Source organism: Phalacrocorax aristotelis, chromosome Z (genome assembly GCF_949628215.1).
Source record: "Phalacrocorax aristotelis chromosome Z, bGulAri2.1, whole genome shotgun sequence".
Lineage (NCBI taxonomy): Eukaryota > Metazoa > Chordata > Aves > Suliformes > Phalacrocoracidae > Phalacrocorax > Phalacrocorax aristotelis.
Genome location: NC_134311.1, coordinates 78,289,756 through 78,312,220, shown reverse-complemented (window position 1 = coordinate 78,312,220; position 22,465 = coordinate 78,289,756). Strand labels below are relative to the sequence as shown.

The 22,465-nt window shown below is 43.0% G+C and overlaps 1 protein-coding gene across 1 annotated transcript in view; it reads left to right on the top strand.

The window, feature by feature from the left end:
• LOXHD1 (lipoxygenase homology PLAT domains 1) overlaps positions 1 to 22,465 on the top strand; it is an 85,199-nt gene that overhangs the window by 50,579 nt on the left and 12,155 nt on the right. The window contains exons 21-23 of the mRNA XM_075079003.1: positions 3,444 to 3,561; positions 10,381 to 10,558; positions 15,841 to 16,026. Of these exons, the coding sequence (XP_074935104.1) occupies positions 3,444 to 3,561; positions 10,381 to 10,558; positions 15,841 to 16,026 (482 nt within the window). The remainder of the gene's footprint in view (positions 1 to 3,443; positions 3,562 to 10,380; positions 10,559 to 15,840; positions 16,027 to 22,465) is intronic.

Below are 22,465 nucleotides of genomic sequence, written 5' to 3'. Positions count from 1 at the left end.
TTTCCTCAAGCTTTCTTGTTCTTTTCTAACACCTCCCTCGGTACTGAAAGCTTTGGCAAGAATGAGCATGGCAGTAACCAGCTTTTAGAGATGGGCTTCATCAGCCTTAAATTTAATTAATCCATTAATTAACCTCTGGCCTTATTCAGCAAAGCATCTACAGAGCATCAGGAGGGCTGGAGTGTTTGTCCACACATATCGAGCTCAGCTTGATGAGGTGATGCTGGACTCTTCCCCCCCGCCTCCTGGAGATGCAGTTCCTCTGCCACAGCTTTGCATGTCACGTGTGGTCTGGATAACTGAAGATAAGGCTCCTTGCATAGAAGTGTTTGCTCTGGGGATGTTTTACTTGCAGCTGTCATAGCAGAGTGGGTGTCCGGGCAAGTGTGTTCAGCTAAGCTTGAAGCCTGCTTGTGTTTAGTTAGTAACAAGAACGAGCCTTGTTTGCTCTGAAAATAAAATGTAGCAGAGGTGTCGCTGACTACACTTTCCATAAGAAACACTGCTGAGTCATGCAGAAAGACGTAGCTCTTGGCCCTGCCCCCCATCACAGAGAGACACGTGGGGCAATGCACTTGGGTTACCACCATGTCTGGCTCTCGGTGACATCCTCCTTCCAAGACCCCAGGCAATCCCAAACTGATCTGTCTTCCACTGTTTTAAGCCCAGCACTCAATTCTGGTAGATAGACCATGACTAAAGGGGACCAAGAAATCCCCAATCCCTCAAGACAGGGTTTGCAGTTTTGCTCCAGCTGTCCAGGCAAGTGATATCGCTAAACTACGTGGCTTATAAAAAAAACCACTACATTTGTCTATAAGTGTGGGATGGATAACCTCTGCTATAAAGATATGAAAATGCAATAAAGGAGGGCCACACGGCTTGTATGTTATTAGTTGCTTGGGTTGCCTTCTGCCCGTAGAAGATCTGCAGAAGGCATTGAGAACTGATTTGGGCTCTATTAAGAAAAGGGACATGTGAAACACAGCTATTAATATGTTAATATCCCCAGGACTCTGTGCTATTCTTTGGGGTTGTACTGGCACATCTGTTCTAGTTGGAGGTGCTGTGTATCTACACCCCCAACTGTACAGAGCTCTTGTCATCTTATTACTACCCTCTGCAGAGGACATGCATGTCCCCAAATCCAAATACTGCCTGTTTCCACACCACTCCCACCAGTTTCCATCCAGCTGTTAACAACACAGGCTTTCTCAGCTCTCATTTCACATGGAAATCTTGCCAGCCTTTGCACTGGCAGTGAACGATGGGTGAGAGTCACTGCAACAGAATGGTAAAAGGTACCTCATCTTTATTGGAGCCATCCAGTGCCAATTCACTCGCAGCAGCCTAGTGCATTACGAAGAACTCTCTGTCTAACATGCTGCAGATTTAAGGCAATTTTAGCTACGTTACTGTTATTGCCAAGGCCTCTGGGCAATAGAAATATTTATAAGTGCAGGCACGGGTAGGAAAGTTTAATGAAATCCCTTAGATAAATGCTTCAGTGTCCTGGAAAAGGGATAGTGGCAGTCAGCTTTTCTGGGTACTTCTTCCTGTCCCAATTTTTTTCAGGCTTATGTTCATATAAATTAAGGATAGAAAAGAGCTCTTGGGTCACCCAGTTTGTCACTTTAGCAATTGTTTCTTTCTACTACAATGACTTCTTGGAAGTAGCGGGTGAGTATCAGCCTTACAAACCGTAAACAGGGCATCTACATAATGGCTTATTTTGCTAACAGACTGTTCAGCTTAGTGGTCCTCAGCCTGGAAAGGAGCAGAGTGAGAGACTTTTATGAAGCTTTGTAGGTAACAGTGATTGTAATGAAAACTGATCATAGGATCATGGGATAATTCAGGCTGGAAGGGTCACACCATTTTCTTAAATAGAAGTGGAAATCAATCCAGTTCAGGCACAAAAGCGCATTCTCTTTCTCACAGTGAGACAGGCTGTCTTGGTGTCTGGTACCACAGAAAGACAAATAACAAGAGAAGGGAGTTTTTCAAAGAGCAGACATAACCCTTAATAACTAGGAATGGACTGGGACCAAAACTCCCTGCCCAAACGTGTCTGGGAGTGCAGGGAAAGCAATGCCTGGATGAAAACTGAGAGGCTGGAGCCAATCGCTATTGCTAACATCTGCAGATATGCAGGCTCAGATAATGGTGTGAGGATAATCACATTCATGCTGCAGGGTGTAATCTGAGCAGAGGTTGGTAAAGAAATGTTTTCTTCTCCATAGCCTGGCACTGCACAGCTGTAGGAGGCTGAGTACATTGCTAGGAACCAGCTATTATCATCAGGGATTGTCTACTGTAGTGCCCAGAGTTCACAGACCTCACTCCCAACCTTTCAGCAGACTCAGGTAACTCACTTGAAAGAAGTTTGCATGAAGGAGGAACATCAACAGCAGAGTGGGCATGGTGCTTGGTAGACCCTCTGGATTTGGCTGCCCTTCTGCTTAGCAAGGGTTGGATTTCCATCTCCAAGCCCACAGCAGGTCTGCCAGAGTATTTGGGGGCCAAACCTAGAAGATACACTTGCTCTGACAGGGTAATACTGAGCCTGAGGCAGCACTTTCACTGGAGCAAGGCTTTCTTCCTAACGTCATTGATGCTAAGAGGGAGGTAAGGTAGCTGCAGTCCTAACCAGTGTAATATCTTTTTCAAAAAGCATAAGTTAGCTGGTTTTCCCTTTTTCCTGCTTTCTGCTGATTGCTATTGATGAGCAGTTCCTACACAACCTCGTGCCTGTATGCAGCAGCCAAGCATAGGGTAAGATTTTCATGCAATGTTACACAAACCCACCCCGGTTCTTACCAAAGACGGAGCTAGTTTGCAAATTGGAACTCCCCAAATTCAGGAGGGGAGTGCGGGACGGTCAGTGTGGGCTCCTCTCTAACACAATTCGCTGCACTTACTAAACTTAGGTGTTAGCCTCAGACTTGCAATCAGGTTGCCATATTTACCTCAGCTGAAGCAACTGTCTATCACCACAGCAAATGCAAAGCTATATGTGCTGCGTCTTAGAGAAAGATTAAGCAAAATTGCTTTACCTTCTAGCTGGGATGGACTAAGGGCAGTTATGTGGGCAGATGCCAGGAGGAGGGCGATGTGCTGAAACCTGACTGTGAGTCTTTATTGTTCTGGTTACAAACAGAGTGATAATGTATGCTACAGGCTGTCTGGAATGACTCCAGGTGCCTCGTATGAGCTTGATTTTCCAGGGGAGGAGGAATCCCTGACAAATCTGCACTGAACTATCTTGCCAAAAACACAGTAGCTAGTGATTGCAGGATAGAAAAGATCAAGTCCAATAAAGTGTGCTTATAAACTTTTAATTTGAGGCTTTTGGCAAGGTGTGAGTTGCAGCATGGACATGGGATAGAGATGCAACAATGTTGTAAAGCAGCGGGAAACATCCCGTCTTTCAATCCCCCCAGGTTTGAGCGAGGCCAAGAGGACAGTTTCATTATGGAGATTGCCGATATCGCACCCCTCAGGAAGATGAGGATCCGGACTGACGGGAAGGGGACTCGCCCGCACTGGTTCCTGGAAAGGGTAACGCACTTCACATTGCATGTCTATCTGCAGCTTGCTTGTGCTGAAGCCTCTCAGCCCTTGAAAAAGAGGAGAATGGCAGCGAGTGACTCACTTTTATTCATTTCCTGCCTCTTTCCATTTGGTTTTTCATGTTTTTTTCTTGGAGGAATTGAATTTAAAAGAAGCTAACAGGGCAAAAGCTGTGCTGTAAAGCTTTACCACAGTTTCTGCTGTTAGATCTTGCTCTTCCTCTCTGCAAAAGAGCCTTGGCTTGCCACCAGGGCACTTGCAATACTTTTTGGTCCCTGTGATGTACCCTGCACTCCTGCAGGCCCTTGCCATGCTCTGACCTCGTGGGAGAGTGGATCCCCCTCTGCCAGGCAGGGACAGTTATCATGGTCCCAGGCTAGGTGGGACATTTCCAAATAATCCATCCCTTCAGGTGAAGCATCACATGTCTCCCCTTCCTTTGTCCCTCTAGCACACAGGCAGATTTCTTTCTTTTCTTCTTCACACAAGTAAGGTGTCGTTTTCTTGCATTTCGAATACAGCATGCAAAACGGCTCCCACCGCTTCTGTTGATTGTATTTTTCCCTGGTGTCCTATCTCGCAAGAAAGCACAGTGCACAGTGCTTGTCTTTATGTATTCTACCAAACCACAAGCACCATGTAAACATCACTTATATTTAGGCAGTAAATGTAGTTTGCTTGTTACAGGTCCCTATAATTATATTTCTAAGATAGAGATGGAGCAATGTGCTGATTCCACACCCTCAGTTGTCATTAAGGGAGGAACACATCTCTGCCATGTTTATTTAGCATGCCTTTTTCTGGAGTAGGTATCCTGCTGGATTTCTGTATTTTGACTTTTCTATGAGAATAGGTTAAGACCCAGTATCTTAACCCATGGTCAGATAGAACAGTGCAGGAGTTTTTTTTTATTGGGTCCTTTATCCTTTTTCACTAGTCTGAAGCTGGTCTTCATTTTCCCATAAATAACATATTTCTAAACACTGGTCCTAGGTGGCCACCAGTTTCCAGTGAAGTGATGAACTGCTCTTCACCTCCATTAGCAAGGTCTAAAAGCATTTCTGTGCTTAAAAAGCTTTTCGTACTTGAGCATTGTCACCTCTAAGTTTTTTCTAAGCAGCTCTTGTGTAGCTTTCCAAAGCATTAGACCTCCAGCATTTATCTTCCAAATACATGCCACAGACACTGAGTTTTTCTCTCTGTGCCTAAGGAATAACTCAGTCTGTCCTCTCATTTGATTCTTTTATCTTGGTCAAACTACTTTTGCCAGTTCCCCGATACCTTCCTGAGTTTTATAAATCATACTCATATAAAATGAAATCAAAAAAAGCTTCTTCATCCAGAAGCATTCCAGATCTTGCAGTCATGAGTTAGCAATAGCTTAAAGGCAAGGGACAGCAGCATCTTCAATGGCAGGTAACACCTTCACATGTTCCTGTTGCCAGCTCTGTCCAGTCATCCAGCCTGCTGGACTGTCCCACCCAAAGCAAGGCTTTCTCAGAGAAGAATAGAGAAAGGGTTCTCATGTGGACCCATCTGATGGGCTCATAGCCCTCTTACAGCTCTATGGAAGCAACAGGCAGACCATGCACCAACACTCTCAGACCAGGATTTCAGAAGCTTTTGAAAATTGTACTCGTAGTTTCTATTTTTCTTAGAGACACAGAGCATGGAGGATCTTCTAGTTCCAGTGATATGTAGAGAACTTTATTTATTAGTTTTCTTTCTCACCATCCCTGCAAAGGTAAACATAGCATTTGCATTCCCAGGCAGAGGGTGAGGGCAGGAGTACTCTGGAAGAGGGGAGGAAGGATTTCTGTTCTCTGATTTGTATTCCAGCCTTGAAAACTTATGTAGCCTGGTGTGACATGAAAAGTGATCTGAGCCCATTTCCATTTCTGTCAAAAGTGCATATTAAAGCTGCATAATGAAATACTTGTGGGGGTAGTGCTAAACTCTCAGACAGATGGTTCACAGTTAGTGCTAACTAGCACAGTGAAATGAGAAGCTAGATTAAGCCATCAACCCCATAAATAACCATTTGTTGCTCCATTTATCTACAGGATATTCTCAGTTTTCTTGTTCTGATAAAATAACAATAAATAATATTTTTAATTCTCTTTGGTCTTTTTGTTAAATGTTGCTGGTCATAATTTATACTGTTTTTAGTTTGCCAGAACTAGAAGTGCATAAATACCAATTAAAATGCATGAATTATCAATGATGTTGTACACAGCCAAAAGATTCAATTTACAAGCAGGGAAGTAGTCGTCTTTTTTTTTTTTCTTCTTTCTGTCTACATAAAATACATTGCAATTTCATTCAGAATCTCAGAAAAGTAATGAACTTGATGCCAAAGATTCAAACTGCATCAAAAGTGGCAATAAGATATTAACACTGATACTTAATCCTATAGAGGGAACAAAATTTGATTAGTGATGTATTGGTCCAGAATGAATATTATTGATTATTGTTATGCACAGAAAGACACAATGAAAACTGTCTAAAGCTGAGCAATACTTCCTGATCTCACCACTGATGGAGAGACACAGAGTTTGGATATTTTCCTCTGACCTAATGCTGAATGTCGTGTTCTTCCACATCAAAATACAACGATACAACCCAGTGTTTCTAGAAAAATCAGAGAATAGAATCATAGAATCACAGAATGGTGTGGGTGGGAAGGGACCTTTCAAAGTCATCTAGTCCAACCCCCTGCAGTGAGCAGGGACATCTTCAACTCGATCAGGTCGCTCAGAGCCCCGTCCAACTTGGCCTTGTGTGTTTCCAGGGATGGGGTATTGACCACTTCTCTGGGCAACCTGGGCCAGGGTTTCACCACCCTCAGCATAAAACATTTGTGACTTTAATTAGGAAACTTTTCTAAATGCATGCTTTTGACACCTCCTCCTGGGATAGCCAGCTCCTCAGTCCACGTGATTATTTCACCTGTGGCCCAGTGTTTTAGATATGAAGTTGAAAATCCATAAATAAGAAGGGATGGGAGCTCTCTGAGTGAACTAACAGGAATTGTAAGAAAGACAGTTGAATTCTGCAGAGTGGTTTCCCTCTGAATTTTAATGTTACTTTGTGCTGTCAAAGCCAGGCAGATAAGAAGCTGTCTTAATGAAGCACTAATTGCATTGCATTCAAACGTCACAAATAATCTTGAATGTGGGACTTGGTCTTTATTCAGTTCTTTTTCCTTTACATAAAGGAGATTAAGAGAATTTGAGACAATTCATTATAGCTGAAGCTGACTGCTGCTCTTTGCAACAGAGAAAAGTCTTTTTCTGTTACAGTCAGAGGACCCTGTTTTTAAGTGAAGACTAATGACATGCAACAGAACCATAAAAACGTGTGGTGGAGTCTCTAGAGATGAAATCCAGAACGTATGTATTTGTTGTTAGTGGGGTGTGAGCCCCTGCAGAGCGTGTTTTACATTGCATCTGGGAGAAGGCTGGGTTGAAGTAAATCGAATGATTGGACGTGTCAAACCTTTCTGTTGCAGCCTACAGCGCACCATTAATTTCATGTTGCTGGTTTAAAGTTCCTGTCAGCTACAATATTTGCTCAGATACAAAGCATATTATCAACATTTTATTCATACATGCTGCTCCTGCTTCCTTTTCATTTCTATAGGTGTTCTACACACTAGTTAAAACCTGTGCCTAATTAGTTATAATGTTTGAGCTTAAAAGCACTCAGGATGTCCACAGCAAGTTCTAGGTATCCTAAAACTTAGTTTGGATGCAATGTAAAGCAGCAGTCTCATCACCAAGCTGTAGCTAATTTTATTGAGAGAAACAGACAGAAAATAAAAATAGCCTCAGCTTAGCTCCCTGAGATGACTTTCTTGACCCTTGTGATCCAAATCAAAATCCTGCATCATCCTCTGTGTCTGCAACACCCACAAACATCTCCTTGTAGGATGGGATTCTCTTTGTGCTATTTTAGTCCTTGGAAAAACTATGTTCAGCTTTCACCTCCTCTATCAAACTAGGCCTTCTCTGTAGTTAGCAGAGAGATAGAGCTGAGAGAGGGAGAGATGCCTTAGATGGCAGTTCAGCTGCCCCCAGCTTGGGTGGGATGTGTTGCTTCCCTGGTGATACCCAGCTCCGACCACTGACCGTAGGGAGGGCCAACACGATGTGCTTGGGCTGGATGCTTGGTGTTTATGTGGTTCATTCTAGGTAAGGTAAGCAACGTGCACGCATTGTGACCGAGCAGTCAGCCTCCACAGGTTTCCTGCTGCCTCCATGTCTCTTGCTGTGATCTCCTGTGAGCAAACGAAGCTCATAGCATGAATCTCTGGCTCCTGTCTGCTCCCCTCTGGAGCACCATCCCAGAATGAGATAGCAGAGGCTGCTCGCCCTGTCTGTGCTAACTGCTTACAGGGATGAAATCACTCACCCTGGGTGAGGGGTGGGGATAGAAGGAGGCGGCATTTTGCTCCAGAGCTTTTAGTAGCCAGACGGTTTTTCCCAGACAGCATCTGGAGTGTTGAGCATGGGCTGGTTATTTGTGAGAGGTCCGATTTCTCTGTCTGCGAGTGCACTCCAGCTGGCAACTCTAATCTGCTTCTACACCCCGCTGCTTTCCTGACATTCCCCCGCAAGCTTTGCTCAGGACATTTTGCTGCTAACGGTGTCACTGCCATTCCTGAGTGGGGCAGAGGTAGAGCTAGCTGAACCTTTTCCAGCAGTTTATGCACCAAGGGGGAAAAAAAAGGCATTTTCAGTCAACCTGAGATTATTCACAATTCCAATTTGCAAATTTTAGCCAAATAAAATTTTCTAGGTTGGACGCATAAGAGAGTGTAGACATTGTTCACACATCCTTGAGAGAGGAGATTTCCTTCTGGTCTGTGCCCCAGCAGAGAGGGCACCAGCTGGGGTGGTGGAGACCTGATTTCTGCTTGGTTCAAAGAAAGGATTTGATTCACTATATCTTGACTCACAGAGCCATTTTCTGACCACAAAGTAATAGTGTCAGTGGCTGTGAATAAGCAGCTTTTTAGAAAAGTGGGACAGCTTCAACAGCCCAAAATGTCCTGTACCTCTGGGATGAAGGTGCTCTGTTACAGATCCCTGTTTAGCATCAAGCAGAGAGAAAACCCCAGATGAGTGTCCTACCCAAGGAACAGCGCAATGCACAAATAGCATGGCAACTCCTGCAGCTTCAGTGTAGCTATTGCCCTCTTTAAAACTGTTTTTTACAATCTGGAGCAATGTTCTTCTTTTGAACTGCTAAAAGCTTGGTTGGGGTCAACAGAAGTGCATGGACTGGGACACATGCAGTTTGAGGACAGAATTTGAGCACTTATCTTAAGATAAGTTTTATAAGTTCTTAGGCTGATATACAAGAGTGCAGTGGAAGGTCACTGAGATAGTCAGGATGCTGAAGCATATGGCATACTCAGAAAGGCTAAGGTAAATGGGGTTTTTTTAATCCTTGAGAAGAAAAGGCTAAGGGGGAGTCTAATTGCATTCTTCTGCTGCTTAAAGGGAGGTTACAGAGACCATTGTTACATCTCTTCTCAGAGGTGAACAGTGAAAGGGCATGAGGCAATGGGTACAAGTTGCAATAAGGAAAACCCTGACTGGATATAAGGAAAAAAATTATTCCCAGTGAGCGTGGTGCAGCCCTAGGATGGAGGTCCACAGCACTGGGGGAATCCCCACCCTGAAGATTTTCGAAACTCATTTTACATGACCTTGCAGTTAGCCCAGCTTAGAGCAGGAGGTGGAACTAGACACCTCTAGGTTTCCCTTTTAACTTAACATTTTCCATGACTCCATGATTTGTTTCTTCCTAAATATCATGTCACTCTTTTTCTGATGTGTCTGGGCTTGTGTTTACATGGCCTTTGCAGACATGTGCCTTGGAAGACACTGTTTCTTGATGCACTGCTTCGCTCAGGTATGGTATTTGTTTCTGTTAGATGGTAACAAAAATGGTCATTTACAGCCCTGCCTCCTCCCTTCCCTCCAACTCTCCCAATTTAGCGAGAATTTACAGCTATGGTTTTGCTGTAGGCAAGCGTAATGCCTTTCTCCCAGTAGAGTGATGCTCCACTGAACCCACATTCAACAGGACACATAAAGGTGGGTATTTCATTAGGTGTTTGTTGGAGCAACTCACTGGCTTGTTCTAAATAGGTTCCTATCCCGTTCTTATCCCCACAGCATCTGAGCTCCTTCCCGTGACACATTAGACAGTGTGACTAATATCTGTTGCATACTGTTTGTTCTGTCACCTTTTCCCAGAGGGAGAAGAGTGTGAAGCATTAAGTTTTGCTGGCCTAATTTTATCTTGTGCATTACTTTTACTTGTTTGGGGTTGGTCTGCATATCTTTACAATGATTGCTGTGTGTTTGCACAGAGGAAGCAGGCAAAAGGAAGACACAGTGTATTTCAAGGAGGGGTAGTGAGGTTTTCAATAACTCTCTGTTACTTCTTCTTTAGACTTAATACTATACTGGCTTCCAGGAAAGTTCTGACTCTCTTAAAGATGGGCTTTGTCCATAACTTATGTCAGAGAAGCAGATTTCTTCCTATGCTTTACCCCATGTGTGAAAAGGTCCAATACCATGAAGACCATTTCTCAGGACAAGTCACCACAGCAAGTACTGTCCATAGCAGCGAGGTCTGCTTAGCCCAGAACTCAGCACAGGTTTTAAAGTTATGACCAAGTTCTACACAGGGCCTACCACACTGTGCACTTCATAGGTTTGATCTTTGCCCTCGTTCAAATGGTAGCTGAATTTTAGCTGAAGTGTTTTCCCTTATTTTGGCTCTTCACAGATCATTCTGAGGAACCTGACTAATCAAGAGGTGGCCACATTTACCTATGGTGAATGGCTGTCAAAGCTGAAAAATGCCAAGGGAAGTCTTGTGTGTGAGATGCCAGCTGTGATAAATGATGAGCAGATGATGGAGGACACGACATACACTCTTCAGGTTAAAACCAGTGATGTTGGAGGCAAGTCCATTGTGGATATTTTATGTCTTTCCAAGTGTGAGGTTTGATTTTTAGCAATGGAAAGCATCTCCTTCTTAATTTGAAATTATGTTATAAAAAAACATAATTTAGCCCTACTACGCTGGAACACCTCCATTTTGGATGTCTGTTCATCATGACTGCAGGCTGAGCACTGGGCATGAAATATTTAGACACAAAGCCTAGATTTGACTGTTCGCTGCTTCCCCTGACAACATCTTTACAGAAGCTATTGTCAGACCATGTTGCAATAGTCAGGAGCCCCCTTTTCCTTTTTGGCCAGGTAGGATGGAAAAAAAGGGTACAGTCAAAGCTGGTGGGCCTCAGGTTTTCAGTCAGCACTACCTACTTTGGCAGTAATTCACCCTTCCTTTCAAAGTGTTTTGAGACCATTTATCTCAGGCTGTGAAAAACCACCACTAAATGCACAACAGATAGAGAGATAGAACAGAGCACAAAGCAAGCTGCAGAGCTCCAAGAGCCAAGAAATAGGATTTCTATGTCACTTCCTGGGATCACTGCCGCTTTTCATGAGAACTTCTGTCAGGCTGCTGAATGAAAGATGCAACCACATACAGGCTACCTCATGCCAACATAGGGGCAAGTTAGACATTATCTTGCAGACACCTTGTTTGAAAGGTTGTCCCTTAAAGGGGATTCTGCCACACCAGTGCACATAATCACCTCTTGATCTCTACCTTTTTTGGTTTGGTTTGGTTTGGTTTGGCTTTGGGGTTTTTTTCTGGATTTACCAGTGGTAATTTATGCAGCTTGAAAGGTTTGATCTGGGAATATCAAAACTCCCCTGGCAGAGTGTCTTTGTGCCTCCTCACCATTTTTCATCTGTCTGCTCTGCCTGCTGCTTGTCTCAAGAACACGTACTGAAATACGAAAAACAAAAGAGAGGAAGATTTGTTTATGTATCTGACAATCCATCTAGTATAATGGTAGATCTTTCTGTGACCTTTTTGTGAAATCCAGCCCTAACTCACAAAGGCAATGGAAATAGAAACTAGAGGAGAATAGGAGATGACAGCAACAGCAGACAGATCTGCCCTTCCCATTGAATGAAGGATGATGGGTATTAATGAGGAAACATTTCATTTCATTATGAACAGCGACAACCAGTAGGAAAGAGCAGATTACAGAGAGGTTTCAGAGAGTCTATTTATGATTACATCACATGGCGCACTGACATAATGCTGAACTTTATCCAGCTTATCTAACGAGGGTACAAGTCATGAACCATCTCCCCTCTTTGATCATTATGTATTCCACAATTACTCCTGGTTGGATCAATTCAGGAAGAAAGACATTTTATTCTTGATGGTTTAGACATGTTATATCATCTCCTGCCACACTGACATTGTCTAAGGACAGCAATGCTCCGCAATGAATAGAATCAGACGTGTTTATTTCTAGGTATAAAGTTTTTCTCTGCAATAGCTTTCAACTTTCGTGTGCATCAGAGGCACTGAGAAAAAAACAAAATGAAAAAAAAAATTAACCTCTCCTATTTGCTATTGTCCAAAAAATCCTACTTCTGGTCTTAGTTCTTTCTAGTCTAGGCTGTCTCTGGTCAATTCATCTGGGAGTGGAGTCTTAATCAGTGGTCTGGATCATTCTTTGGAGGGTCTCTGTCACTCTCTATTTATCAGGTTCGTATAGAGCCAGCACAATTAAGTTAGGCTAGATGGATAAAGTCAGGGAAAATGAATCCCACAAAAAATGTCCTGCAGCGAACTATAAAGCATCGGCCATTTCCTTCCCACCATACGCACACATTTAACCACAGTCCTGTTTTACTGTTTCCTCAAACAAACCTTTGAAGTTACAGTTTGGCTTTCCAGAAGTCATTCAACTTGGATGACCATGTAACATGCAGAGGCTGAATTGGGGAAAGATGGATCTCTTTCAAAGGTCAAATTCATAGGCTGCCAGAAAGACCTCAGATGGCAGCTCTTAGAGTACACATAGACAAGGGGAAAAGAGGTTGTTACTGCAGACACATCCCAAGTCAGATGGAGAATATTTGGTTAAAACCAAGATTTTGGTTTACTTTTGATCGTGTTAGAAATGTAACTCTCAATCTCATTTTCTTCAAGGCATGACCCACAGACAGAGCTGCAATAAAGCCAGACCATCTGATGGCTCTTTCTGTGGCACAAAAATGTCCTCACCTGTTAATTTTGATTTATGCAGATTTTCTGTATTCTATGTGCAGGCGCCATGTACATGGTAATGCAATAAAGGTGGAGGAAGAATAAATACTGCTTTCTCCTTTTCTAAGCATTAACGAAGCAGAAGGTTTTTATCTCTGCTGTTACAAGATTAATTAGTATGTTGTCAGATCAGCTACAGCCTACAAATTACATAATTTAAGACAGTTCGTGTCAGTTCCTAGTGCCTTATCCAAGTCTCTAAGTCAAAAGGACATTCTTTGGCTTCAGAAGGCTGTGACACAAGGCCACACTTTATTTAAAAATGATGCAGCTGTTCAATAAGAATCATAAAATCATACACTTTGGTTGGAAAGAGCCTCTGGATGTTGTTTCATCCATTTTCCTGCTCCAAGGACTATTGGCAACACTAGGTTAGATCAGCCAAGGCTTTGCCCAGCCAAGCGTTTAACACCTCCAGGAATGGTGATGCCACCACTTCCTAAGGCACTTGATCCAAGACCTGTATCATTTTCCTGTTAAATATTTCTTTTCCTGGTGCCCAACCTGACCCTCCCCAGCAATTTGTGGCTGTGGCTCTTTGGGGCATGGTCTGACATCTCCACAGCACCTGACCTTGTCATCGTCATCACTTTCCCTCCATGTGATCACAGGAGCCCCGTTCACCTGCCCCAGCTCATCTCCCTTGGTCTTTCCTCACAGTTGTGTGCTCCAGCTCTTGTCCATCTTGGCAATCATGTGCTGAGCCCTCCGCAGTGTCTCAACATGACCCAGGGATTCAGACTGGCAACATGGCCTAAATGTGGGCTTCTCAGTGCTGAGAAAAGGAGATAAGATCCTCCCTTCAGCTGCTGACCATGTACCTCCTGATGGAGTCCAATATGCAGTTTGTCTTGAACACTGAGAACTTGCTGTTGGCTTGCATTGAACCTGAATATGCATGTTACTGCTATAACCTCTGGGGCTTCTTCCACTCCCCAGCGTGTACATGTGCAGGGTTTATTACACCCCAGACGCAGAACTTTGCATTTCTCCTTGCTGAACTTCATGGGATTTATGCTTGCCCAGATCTTGAGTTTCTCAAGGTCCATCTGGGTTGGAATTTTGCCATTTGGCATGTCAGTCACTCCCCCAAAATTAACGTTATCTGGAAATCTGCTGAGGATGGGCTCTGTCATTGTTTAGGGTGTTGATGACAAGGTTCAGTGCTGCAGACCCCACTATCGACCCATGAGACATTGCAGCCATTGCCAGTTAAGGTTTGTGCAACAATAGTACCTTAACCTCTTCATTTATCTGATTTGTTATAGTTCCTAAACGTGCCTGACAGTTTCCTGGAATTAAAAACAACAATTAAAAAAAAAATCAGAGAGACATCCAAATAGGTGAAATGTACATTGATTCAGCACTTTCTGTTCTTTTCTTTCCCATCTCCTGCTAATTGCTTGTGAGTGAAATGTCACGGCATGAGGCTTCTTCCTGCAGGGAAGGTTTTGCTAAGAAACAGTTGGTTCTGTGCTTTTTGAGACCTTGCATTAATTGGGAGCCTGCTCCTTGTAAGGAAATGGGCTTTAGTTTGCTTTATTCCTCACCTCAGCAAGCTTTAGGGTCATAAAAGGTACTGCCAGATAAACTGCCTGAATCTGTGATGCTTTCTCTTCCTTCTTAAGTCCTTCCCAGCGAACTGCTGAAAATTAGCCCCAGTTTAACCGAGGCAATTTTTCACGTGGATACCAAATGTTGCTTTGCCTTTTCCCTGTATGAATTTTTTCTCCTCTTTTTTCCATTCTTTAATATTTTTTCAGTCCTTCTACAAGGACAGTTGTGATTTCTTCCTTATTTCTGTATTCAAATAATTCTCCTGAAGAAGTGGTAGCTTTCTCAAAAGTCTTCAGTCCCCCAACCATGTCTCTGCATTATGTTGTGAATGGAGCTGTGGGAAATACTGTCCATATGGTTAAAAGTGGATTTAGATCCATGGCTTGGCAGGCAGTCACAGTTTTCAAAGCTGGGCTATCTAACCGAGGTCAGCAGAAGTTGGGTTTTTTTCTAAGACAGATTTGGATTTGATGATCTTGTTTTTATTTTCCAAAATTCAAGGGCTTTAATTCTGACACAGCAATGAATGTCTGCTGACACAGAATCAAATTTCTTTCTATGAATCTGCTTTTTTATTATGGCATTGAAAATAAAGAGCAATAGTTTGGGTCAAGTTATAAATAGTGCCAGGTAAAATTGTTGAAACGCCTTCAGCTAAAATGTTGGTACGGTCACTGCAAGTGATGTTTTGGCCTTGAACTCTCCAAAAGTTAGGCAAATTTCTGTAGCAAAATGTGAGCAGTCATGAGTATATGAAATTCAGTATCAGGTAATAGAGATCATCTCAGAAGATTTATGGGAGGGGAAAATGGGCCAGAAGATGCCATAGTGGTTTGGTTGATGATCTGCACTTTTCTTTCCAATCCCTGTGCCATAAAATGCAGGGAGAGCAGCATGAGACAGACCCCAGGTGAAGTGTCCTGGGTCAGCTTGGAGGGGGTTGTGGGAGTGCAGAAGACTACAGTGTGGAAAAAGGACTGTGGCCCAGCAGGAAGCTTAGGACAATGTGTACTAATACTTTGGCTGTAGCTAGAAAAGTTAAAATATGTTCTTTAATGCTCTTCCATAGATTGCTGGACATTGTAGGTCACTTTGCTTCCGAAACCAACTTAGAAAAATGGGAGTCACAACACTGACAACCTCTGCAAAGCAGCGTGATGCACAGTGCTCCATCAGAGCATGCTCCACTCCTGCTTCCTTTTAGTACTGATATTACAGTCACCATACCTTGAACACAAGGGCAAAGTGTGCCCCTTGCATCTGGGGGTTGGCTGGAAGAGCTGGTTTGTTACCATGGGGTGTCCTCCGTGCAGGATCCTGCACAAATTCACTGATATTTGTTGGTTGTGCCCAGAGAAACCTGACCGTCACTTCAGCCGCTTCCAGCCTGCCTTTGCTGACTCCACTTCCATGCAATTGGCAGCTGGGTGTCAGTCCTACATGACAGGCTAGCTCCTGATGATATGCCTTGCTCTCTCCTTCCAGGAGCAGGCACCGATGCCAACGTGTGGTTGATCCTGTTTGGGGAGAACGGGGACAGTGGGACCCTTGCTCTGAAGGAGTCCAACAAGTCTAACAAGTTTGAGAGGAACCAGATGGATGAATTCAACTTCTCAGACATGCTGAGCCTGGGAGATCTCTGCAAAGTCCGGATCTGGCACGACAACAAAGGTCAGGGCAGTGATTTGGGGGGGTGGGAGAGGTCAGGACTATGTTTTCACTTGAGGAAACACTTCCTCCTCCATGGACATGGGGCAGGCTGAGGGCACTGTTCCCAGCTCTAATGCAGGCTGGGTAATCTCAAGTATTTTACCTGGATCCTGTGTCCCAGCATGACTGTCTAGGCACACCCCCTTCAGGCAGGAGACCACCTCCCCGCATGCTGGTGTGGTACCCACTCTAACGTGTCCCCAGCTGCAGTCAGAGCTTACAGCCACTGCTGCACCACAGATAATGACAGCTCCTCCAAAGCAAAGCCATCCAACCTGTTATCCCAACACACCAGCTCTATTAATGGAATACCTTTTTACAGGCTAGTATGGCACTTTCCTAGCCATTTAATGCTATAAGCCTGGCACCGACACACGGGGTAATGCAGCCTAGCATAACACAGTGAGGTTTAGAAGACAGAAATAAAGATCTGTGTCTGTCTTTATTAAAATCAATACATCAGACAGTGAGTGTGCAGTGCCCTGCTGAGAGAGATTCTGACATTTCCCTGCTGCTAGACACCCAAACTAGTTTCACAAACAGCAGAATGGCACTGTTGTAGTCATTTGTGTTGTTATTCAGGTACCAAGCAGCACCTTGTAACAAATGCATCACTCACACTGCTGTGATGACATCCCATCCCATCCCATCTTCATCTAAAAAGAGATGATTTTGCATTAACAATTACTTGCAGCCTAAAGGTGAAGCTTGATTCCCATAGACCCATCTGGGTGGTTATTAACAAGGCTGTTTGGGCAGTAGTATTTATCGAAGTCCTGGGAGGAATGGCAGCAGGACTACCTAGTTGTTACCTTTTTGTACTGATGAAGCTGTTTTATGGCTGGGCTAGGGTTATATGCCACCATGGTCTTGTCCCAGCCATCATCTTGACTCCTCCAAGTTGTGGCAGTTGGGCAAGGCCGCATCTCATGCAATATTAATAAAAAATTCTACCTCTGGATCAGACTCTCCAACTGTAAGATTGTCTCTGTATTGTTATTAAAAAAAAAAAAGTAATCTGTCGTGAACTATGGGAAATATGACCATCCATGTATTCTGGCTTGATGATTGTTTATTCCCAGCCACTCCAAGTTCAGACTCATATTTATCACTCCCACAACACGGGACAATTTAGTTGTTTAAGCTCTATAATGTCATGTTATATAGCTGGTGTTGAATGCAGTAAGGGAGATCATGTCACCTGATTTTTGTTGCCAAAACAGTTATTCCTTGAGTCTGTGATTTAGAGGCTGAAATAGAAAAGGCTATCAAAATACCCACTGGAGTTTAGCTCTGCAAACAGGTTGCAGGGGTGGTTTGAACATCCTTTGGAAAGCAGCAGGAAATCAACATGGACTTGCAGATTTGTTTTCAAATATAGTACCAGCTAAAATGTCTACAAAGAGACCATTCTCCTCAAGAGGCATTGTGGTTCCCTGGTGATCGGTTATGCTAACAGAATGAAATGCACCCACCAGATCAGAGTTGATCCTTAGCGCTCAGGCACATGAAGAGGCTTGCACGTAGAAAGATAAGAACTGGGTCAGACTGAGGGTCTGCTAAGCCCAGCAGCTGTTTCCAACAGCAGCATCACTGGGTGCCTAAGAAAGGGGAGGAACTGAGCTAGAGTGTGTGTGATCGTTCCCCAGTCTTCTGCATCTTACTATGCATAGCTCAGGGCATCTCCTGAACTGGATATAATTTTTGACAATTAAGTAACTTTCAGTCAATTTTCTCATTCATGTGCCTGTCCAGACTGTCCAGGAGACATTTAGCATACACAGCATCCCATGGCAATGAGACCCATGGGTCTTCTGTCTGCTGTGTGACAAGAAAATACTGTTAATCTAGGCAGTTTTGCTGCCTTTTCCTTCTTGCACAAGTGATCACAGCTCAACTTCTCCCTGCCACTGACGGTATTGTTGATACAGGTTGGGGAGTTACCACACTGCAGCTGAACTATGGTAATTGCTATCCACATGCTCTTGGTTAGTGGCAAAGGGAAGTAACAGAGTTTAGCCTCAGGCCACGCAGTAAATATGCTCAATTAATTTAAATTTGCTGTGGACTAAGAGCATGTACCCAGATAGCCACAAGTCAGCTAAAACTGTAAAACATGTGCGCAGAACCTGAAAAAATACTTCATATTTATAAATATAGGTACACATTACAACCTCAGATTATCTTCTCTTATTTTCTTCTTATCACTGGCTTCCATTTATAAATAATAGTTAATAGGTCTTTTACCAGACCTAGCTGACTGCAGGGTTAAGCCTTGGACAGATAACATGCTCAGGTTTTGTTCAGCAATAATGTATTTGTTTTCCCCCCAAGAAGGAAGGACAACTCTGCTCTAAATCATAACATATGTTGTCTTCATTGTTCTTGCATTAGTCATGTGAAAGGCATGTCCTATCTAAAACTTCACACAATGCAGCATGACAGTTTGTTGGGTGGGTAGAGTATTTATTACTGCTGGGATCTCAGGCTACAGCTATCTTTGCATATAGGCCTGCTCTCCTTGTATAATTTTGTATAAATTGGCTGTGCCACTGGTTAGAAATTCCTGGCTCTGTTTTTTTGGAAAGGAGTAGTGGGGTCAGGGGTTGAGGATCGTGTATGGTTTTTTGTCAGGTGCTTGGGGGACTCTGGATATTAAACAAAATGTGCTTGTATTTAGCAGTACTTTGAAGCATCAGATGTTGATCATTCTTTCCTCAGGTATTTTTTTCTTCTTTTCTGGACTAACAGTTCTTTGCCAATGGTCTGTGGAAGGCTCAGCTTCACACTGGCCTATCCCATCACTCTTCACATGCTGAATATTTGGAACACAGATGATGTTCTTTTCCTAATTTTCGTAATAATCAGCCTCAATGACAGCCTCAGCCTGTTTGGGCTCACATTAGGTGCCTTTAGAACTTATGGGCTAGGTAAGGGAACTACTAACTATCACAAGGCTTCTTTTTCTTTCAAACATCACCTGATCCCAGCAGGAAGTCAACCAACCTTCCCCCATTTCAGAATAAAGAACATTTAAATGACTTGACCAAGGCGATTACTTTGCCATGAAGTCCAGCTGAGCATCTGTTTCCATCAGTGAAGTTTTGCTGCAGTGGTTTTGCTCCCAGTTCACATCCTATTTTGTTTATCCTTTCACTGAAATTTGACGGCAGTGGGGTGTTCAGAGTTGAAGAGCCAGTAATTGGAATGGCAAGTCTGTCAGAAGGTCTTTAAATTGCAAACACTGCATTTGCCTCCTCTGGAAAAGCATGTTGTTTTTATGGTCCCACTTTAATGCTTTATATGCCATTTCCCCCACAAAACCTGCTGAGTGGCATCTCTGTATGAGATATAAAGGAGGAATCAACTTCTATCTAATTCCTCTGACTTAAGTGAAATTGATTAGGGAGGAAATCGGTGCTCATTTGAAAACAGGCAGTTTAGGGACCTCACCAGTGTAATTTCAAGGAAGATGTTCCTGATTTTTTAGATGTTTAGAGCTCACCAGCAAGAGTCTGGTAACAATGAACTGCTGTGAATGAAAGTTAGTTTTAAGTTTTGCTCAATGCCTTTTTATCTTACCACTGTTTACTTTCAGATACTGATGTTGGACTTAATATACTTAGACTCCCTGAACAAATTTAATCGTTTCCAGACTCCCCATCTCCTGATCTCGGATAGGCAGTATGTATTTTCTCATATCTCTGTTCATTTACTTCTACATTTATGCAAGATCAGTATCTGTAGGTCTGTAGAAATGCTGGCTTTCTAAATATAGGCCTCAATTTTTTCTCTGATTTCAGGACTAAATCTCCATTCTGGAAGAATGGCTTAAAGTTTCTCAGTATCTCAGTAATGGAATTTTTTACCTAGAAAAACATCTTCCCCCCACCCCCACCCCCTTTTTTTTTTTAATTTTATTTTTTTATTTTTCTTTTTGCAACATGGAGATATGGGAAATCTAGATTTAGCTCCCTCATCTGCCTGAGCAGATTTGGACCCAGATAATAAGCAATCTTTCTAAAGCCATTAATTTCAGATTCTTGATTATCTCGGTTGCCATCAGCCAAGGGGAGTCGGGAGACTCTAATTATGGATAAACCAGACTTCTCTATGTTACTATAGGAGCAAAGGCAGAAGTAAATAACCAGGTTATGTAGCCCAACTTCTTCTCAGCCTCAACAGGGCCCTTCTGTCAATTACACCAACTGCTATGACATTGTTTAATTGAGTTTTAATTAGCTTAACTACCCCAAAGACTCCTTTTGGGTGGTTCTTCCAAAAGATACAGTATCTTATTCCCCTTTCTTGTCTGAACCCAACTCAAAAACATTAGTATACCCTTGTTTTTCCTTTTCTTTCTCTGAAGGAACTACCTTTTTAAGGAGCAGTATCTTGGATCAGGTCTTAAATTGCCCAGGCCGTGAATATGCAGCACATGGCTTTTCCAGAGATACATTTCTGCAATTTATTGACATGATTCCAAGCCTTTGGGGCACTTGTAGGCCATACATTTTTAAAATAAACCTAAAGATCTGTCTTTTTAGCCTTTTGTAAGGATTTTCTCAGCTATCAGACCTGAGTAGGGCTTTTCTACGTCCTCTTCTCAGCACTTGATTATTGCCTCATAAACTCTGTTGATCCGTGGAGCAGATTAGTTGAATAGTTTCTGCTTTAAATAAAGAGTAGGAAGAAGAGAAACAGATGTGTAAAACTCCCCAAAGTGAGGAGAGTACATCATCCCCCCTGTTTTGTTGGTAGCTCAGTACAGAGGAAGACAACGTCAACTCCTATCTTTATGGGCCGCTTGAAGTCAACGCCTTAGACAAGAGACAAACGGACATGCAAGCTGCAGACCTGTGTAGCACGCCAGCAACCATGCCATGGCTGCTTAGTCTTTCAGATTGCCCAAATCTGGATTCAGCACCTTGACAGACCCCAGGACTGACCTGCAAAGCCCTCCTCACATGCCATGCACTTTCCTCTCCCCTCAGTGGTAGGTTTTTTTCCTTATGCTCAACAGGCCTATCACAAAGACTTGCTACAGGCATTACAATGCAAGCAGAAGACACTGCAAAGATCTCACAGACCAGAGTTGACATAAAGTACAAAAAAAATTTATGTAGGAAAATAAAACAGCAGGCTCGGTGAGAAGGCTTCAGTGTCTGGTGACTGGTCAAGATTTCAGTGTTGACCTTGTGCAGTCATCCACTTCTTCCCAAACTTCTGCAACTGCAGAACCTTTTGCTACAGAGTGGAGAGAGCCCCAAAGTCCAGATATAGCTGTGGAATTATCAATTCTGTAAAAGCTTCTCTTTTGTACAGGCCTCTTTTGCACCCTCGTTAAATGCTTTTTCATCAAGTACGCCTCAATAAAACACAAAATATGTTTCAAATACAAGAACATCATCCAAGGAACTGTTATATCTTCACTCTGAGCTGTTAAGTGTTTTTGCACAGGAGTAGTTTATCTGTAAGACGCGGGGCAGGGTAGGGGGGTTGTCTGAGAATAATTTATGGGTGGTTTTGTCCTGAGTCAAATCCTGGACTGAACAAGTTGCATAGACAACAGAGGAGGTGGGGCAGGGGACCTATTTTCTAAAATTGTACCAAGTGTTAAGCGTCTGCTTTGTCAAAGGTTGTGAGAGGTTTTGCATTGCCTGTCTGCTCTGATGAGAAATGTTGTGGTGTGAACTAACACGATCCTAAAGGAGAGATATACAAATTGGATCTATTTTTGTTCTGCCACTGGCTTTCTGAATGACCTTGCGTAAATCACATCCTCGTACCTCATTTTCAATTATGTAAATCAGGGATAAAAATTATTCACCTTCCTAAAGTGTTTTGAGATGTACTGATGCAAATCTAGATGCTACAATTTTAACACCTCACAATTAACACTCCATTTCTAGCGAACTGATGCTGCTATCAAAACTCCCACCGCTTTCTGGGTGAAGTCTCATGTGGTGGGGTTTAGGGATGGATGGTCATCTAACCAGGCAGGGTAAAAATAACATCAGAGGATACAAGGCTGATCAACTGTCTTTGCAATGACCATTACTTTATGTTTCAGAAAATGTGAAAAGAAAAAAAAATGCAATTAGGCAGGTGAGCAGCCCTGGTTGATGGTTGTGAATGGATGGGCAGCAGCAATCCTTCACTGGCCCCAGAGCTGTCAATGTCCTGAGCAGAATTTTTCTTTTACTCCCATGGGAACATAAGCACCAGTAATTACAACTATTATCCCTGACTGGGCATCACCCACTTTCATAGAATCATAGAATCGTTAAGGTTGGAAAAGACCTTTAAGATCATGAGTCCAACCACTAACCTATCGCTGCCAAGTCCACCACTAAACCATATCCACAAGCACATCTACCCTTCTTTTAAATACCTCCAG